At 32.0% G+C, this 4835-nt stretch overlaps 1 protein-coding gene across 1 annotated transcript in view; it reads right to left on the bottom strand.

The window, feature by feature from the left end:
* Nucleotides 1-1039: 1039 nt before the first annotated feature.
* Nucleotides 1040-4835, bottom strand: part of LOC123268098 (protein furry-like) — a 4159-nt gene continuing 363 nt past the window's right edge. The window contains exons 2-5 of the mRNA XM_044732980.1: nt 4412-4659; nt 4247-4321; nt 3393-3704; nt 1040-2971 (exon numbers count right to left, since the gene is read on the bottom strand). Of these exons, the coding sequence (XP_044588915.1) occupies nt 1679-2971; nt 3393-3704; nt 4247-4321; nt 4412-4659 (1928 nt within the window). The 3' untranslated portion in view covers nt 1040-1678. The remainder of the gene's footprint in view (nt 2972-3392; nt 3705-4246; nt 4322-4411; nt 4660-4835) is intronic.

The raw sequence follows: 4835 nt of genomic DNA on the forward strand, positions 1-4835 counted from the left end.
GAAAATAAGAAAAATTTGTTTCCAGGATAGTCATATGATAAAATTGGTTGTTTTTTTTTAGTGAAATTTAGTGGTAGTCAATTTATGATGATAAGTATTTAGGCTGCATTCGAAAATTCTCTATCTCTAGATACATAATTAAGAAATGACCTTGTATCTTGAGAACTATTGACATTTTTAAAGATATAAGCTCATCCCGATGTTACACTCATCGAGACCTTTCATTTGAGTACCCACATCATTTTTTCATATATTTTATATATTATATATATAAATATATGAAAAATATATAAAAAATGCAAGTGGGTACTCAAATGAAAGCTCTTGATGAGTGTAACATCGGGATGAGCTTATATCTTTAAAAATGTCAATAATTAAGAACTGACATTGCTATCTTGTCAACTATTGATTTTTTTTAAAGATATAAGCTTATCCCTACATTACACTCATCAAGTGTATATATATATATATATATATATATATATATATATATATATATATATATATATATATATATATATATATATATTAGGGGTGTGCGAATAGTGTTCGAATCGAATAGTTCGAATAATTCGAATATTTCAAATAATTCAAACAGTCGTTTTCTGTCGATAAACTAACTAATTTTTGTGTAAAAATTAATTCGTTTTATTTCATTTGACTAAATAAAGTCTTCATAATTATTTGAGTTACTTTACTATCAAATAATTATAGAAAGCTCTTGATGAGTGTAACCTCAAGATGAGCTTATATCTTTAAAAATATCAATAGTTAAAAAAGTACAGTGCAATTTAACAAAAGTCATTATTTAATAAAGCAAAATTTTCATTTTTTATAGTTCACGTAGTGACAGTAGAAATAAATAGTAACTATTTATTTTTTATTTGGATAAATTTATTTATTAATTATAACTAGGACAGATATTTTATTTGTCAATATTTAATATTGATAATTTTCAATTTCTTATCAAATAGTTACATTAATTTTTTTTATTACTATTCATTTTGTATTGTGTTTAATTGACATTGATTCAATTTTCATCATCACGGATATTAAAAAAATTTATTCATGTGTACAGTACCCGATTGCCAGTATTACGGTATTCTACTTCTAATTTTATTAGAAACTCAATTTAAATTTATAAAATAATTCATTTTTATTGATTATCGATTTTGTTCAATGTTAAAAAAAACATTTTTTTAAAGTACAAATGTATAAAAAAAATTTTTTCGGCAAGATTTTAACTGGTAAATGGGTACTTCAATATACTATTTTTGTAAACAATTAAAAATTAACTAATCAGTCTATTAAGATCTAAATATCGACTCCCAGTTTCATTTTTTTTATTACTCAGAAAAATAAAGCTTTAATGACAAGCTAATATTAAAATTAAAAAAAAATAAACAATTTTGGTCGCCTTAAAATACACTGGTATCGAATTATAATAAAACACCGCCATGGTTTTTTTACTCTCAGAATAATTAATTATTAATTAAAGTTGGTCAAAAAAAAAAAAAAAACAAACAGAAAAAGTAAATATAAATGCCTTAAAGGCTGTATCACGCGCTAAAGTACGATTTGCACTAAAAATGTACAATTAATAACTTCTAAACGATTAACAGTAACAACAATTAATAAAGTATGAATAAAAATAAGATACTATTTGTGATTAATAAATCTAGCAGTCAAGTTTCGAATGATGAGAGCCCGGTAGCCTAACAGCTTTGACAGCAGCTTCAAGCCCAGTAACAGCGGCTAGCACACGGAAGAGACTCTCCATCAACCTATCAAAAATATCCGTCATCTCAGAGTCGGTCTTAGTAACAACGAACAAATCGGAGCGCTCTTGACCCAAGTGTCTGCAGTACATATTAACCGCGGTAGTAACATCATCGTCGTCGTGGAACGGATCGGAGGGCCACTGAGCCCGGTGTATCCTCACAGCCTCGAGCGCCGACGACCAGCGTGCGGACCTCAAAAATTCAGCGACCCTGGACATTTCTTCCGAGCCACTGGGCAGCGGACTCGGACTCGGCGTTGGAGTTGGAGTTCCGCGCTCGCTCTCGGTGCTTTCTTCCAGAGCTCGACACAGCGCCGTCTTCATCATGGACATCTCGACAGACATGTCGTGCAATTGGACCGTCACATTCTTCGAAGCTTTCGTTAAAGACAGCAGCATTTTATTGGACGCTTCAATCATCAGCAGCAGCTGGAAGTGCAATTTATAAAACGCGCGTCCTAAAACTAGGTGCATTTCTTCAGAGCTCTGATCTTGTCCAGCAGAAGAGTCTCCTCCGAGAACTTGTAATTTGTTAGTCGCTTTCACGGCCTCCAGACACTCTGTCGCGTGGTCTTTTTTGTCCAAAAAGGTCTCCAGGTGCTCCTGGATTTCAAACATGCTGAATCTCAAAGTTTCACTGAGCCGCTGGCTTCCAAACACGGTCAATGAAAACCAGACTAATGGAGGCTCTGCCTTGGAGCTCAGTAACTCTGCGTGACTAGATAACTGAGACGCTAATTGAGACGCAGCGGTGCTGCCGTTTGTTAACAATGCCACGGCTTCTCGGGAGAGTCCGACGGATTTGCTGGAGACGTCGCGGAGAATCCGGCTGAGTAGGTGGAAAAATTCTAAAATATTGTACGGCGGCTGGGATATCAAACTTTGGATCTGTTGACGCCAGATTTCTTCCGCGTCGTCACGCACTACTTGACGGAACGGCATTAAGGCGGAGAGGTTCGGGGATGCGTTGCACGGTGTCACGTCTCCTAGATCGCCAGCGCTGGATCCGGAGGTGTCCGATCGTGTTGACGAGTCGTGGCGAGAGCGACTTGGGATCAGGGATAGTGAAGATGGAGGAAACATTCCCGGGATGTTGTTTATTTCCTGGCCCGCCCCGGAACCTGAGGGGACTTCGTCTAATGGTGATTCTGATCCTACTTCGTCGTCAGATGACTCTTCGGCAACTCCACGCTAGTAAAATAAATTATTGTAGATTAATAAATACAAGTACATGAGAGAAAAAATGGATTTTTTAAAAAATAATCAATGTTGTAATAAAAAATTAATTTTTTTCTTAAATTTCTTTTTGAAAAAATTTTTTTGATTTAGAAAAAAAGAATTTTAGATAGACAACTGGTGAGTTTTAATCCAAAATTCATGTAACGAAATATAAATTACTTGATTAAATTTATTTAATAAATTTAATTATTGTTTAATTTATATCTTTATGTATATTGCCGCTTGGCGTTGAATAAATAAATTAATAAAAATTGTTTTTTTCCCAAGTTTAGAAAACTTTTTTTCAGCAAGAAAGTTATTGTGAGAAAAATTTTTAAATTAATTTCTTTTTTTTTTTTTTTTTTTTTAAGTATATTATTAAATAAAAACTTACCCGTGATGTAAGTTTATTAGACGAAAGTGTTTTCTCACTAAGACTCTCTTCAAATTGTCGTAAACTAGGCTCACGTTCTTCGCCTTCGCTAAGCGGACGTCTGCGAACTCCCCAATTAAAGTTATCTGTACTCTCGCCTTCAACGCTCTCACTTTCGTACTCCAAGAAGTCAAAGTCCTTGAAAACTCCAAATTGTTCATCGTCACGTCGAGATCCACCACTCAGGTCGTTGTTTGCGCCCGACATTTCTTCGGTTGATGATGCCATTGACGATTGTCTTTCCATCAAATCTGAGCTTTGACTGAATATTACCTGATGATTTATAAATAATAGTTAGTAATTGATAAAAATACTAGCAGAGCATACAAGGGATTTAAGTGAAGAAAATTAATTAAATTTTTTTATCAAGTTATTTTATGAATTAACACAATATTGAACCAAACGAATTTTCCAAGTAATTACGAGATTGCAATGTTTTACAAACTTTTTATCGAATTACGATTTATTTTTAATATTTTAAGTATTTCTTGCTAAAACTCATTTCTATTTTTAACAAAATCTCTCATTAGTATTTTACATTTTTTATCCGGCTCATTTTTATTAATAAAATTGATGAAAAAAATAATTCTAACAGAAGCTTATAAAAGAAAATAGAAATAATTAAGCATAAAGCGGATTTTCATACTATAAAAATTGTAGTATACTGAGATTAAATTTTAATTGGAGAATTACATTATTTTAAGAGCTAGATTTTATTGCGTAGCTGTTAAAAGAGATTTCATTTATTCTCACAATTAAAAAATCATTATTTAATTTAGAATATATAATAAAATATAATTATAAAGTTTACTTACAGAAGGACTCTTTGGTAAGCCTACCGGCTGACCGAAAGGTCTTAAAAGATTCACTAAGCATTCTCTTACTCTTCCCTAAAACAAAAAAAAAAGGATTTGTTGAAATTTAATATATTAATTTAATATAAATTAATTATTGGAAGAAATAAAAAAATAAACTCATACCTGTGACATCCAGGGTCTCTTCCAACTAGAAACAACATTACTATCAGCAGGTGATAGTGATAATGAACGTCTAGGTGATCCAGCTGTTTTTTCATCCTCCACTTGACGTTTCAGCCACCTTTTTCCGATAACTGGTGTTTTAGTCACGTCAAAAGTAAAGTCCATTGTTCTTCCTGTTAATTTGATTATAAATAATATATTATTAAATTGTTTGTAATTTAAATATATGTAAGTATTAAGGGTTAATACTTAAATTATAAAAGTATAAATAACTAGAAGAATAAACATATTTTATTATTTATTATAAGTAATTTACAGCCACACATAATCATTATTGTTCTTATCGCAACCTGAGTGTCGTTGAAGAAAGAGACAAGTGATTTGCGTGCAGTCCATGCGATTGAAGAATTAAAAACACAAAAGA

Source organism: Cotesia glomerata, linkage group LG6 (genome assembly GCF_020080835.1).
Source record: "Cotesia glomerata isolate CgM1 linkage group LG6, MPM_Cglom_v2.3, whole genome shotgun sequence".
Taxonomy (NCBI): domain Eukaryota; kingdom Metazoa; phylum Arthropoda; class Insecta; order Hymenoptera; family Braconidae; genus Cotesia; species Cotesia glomerata.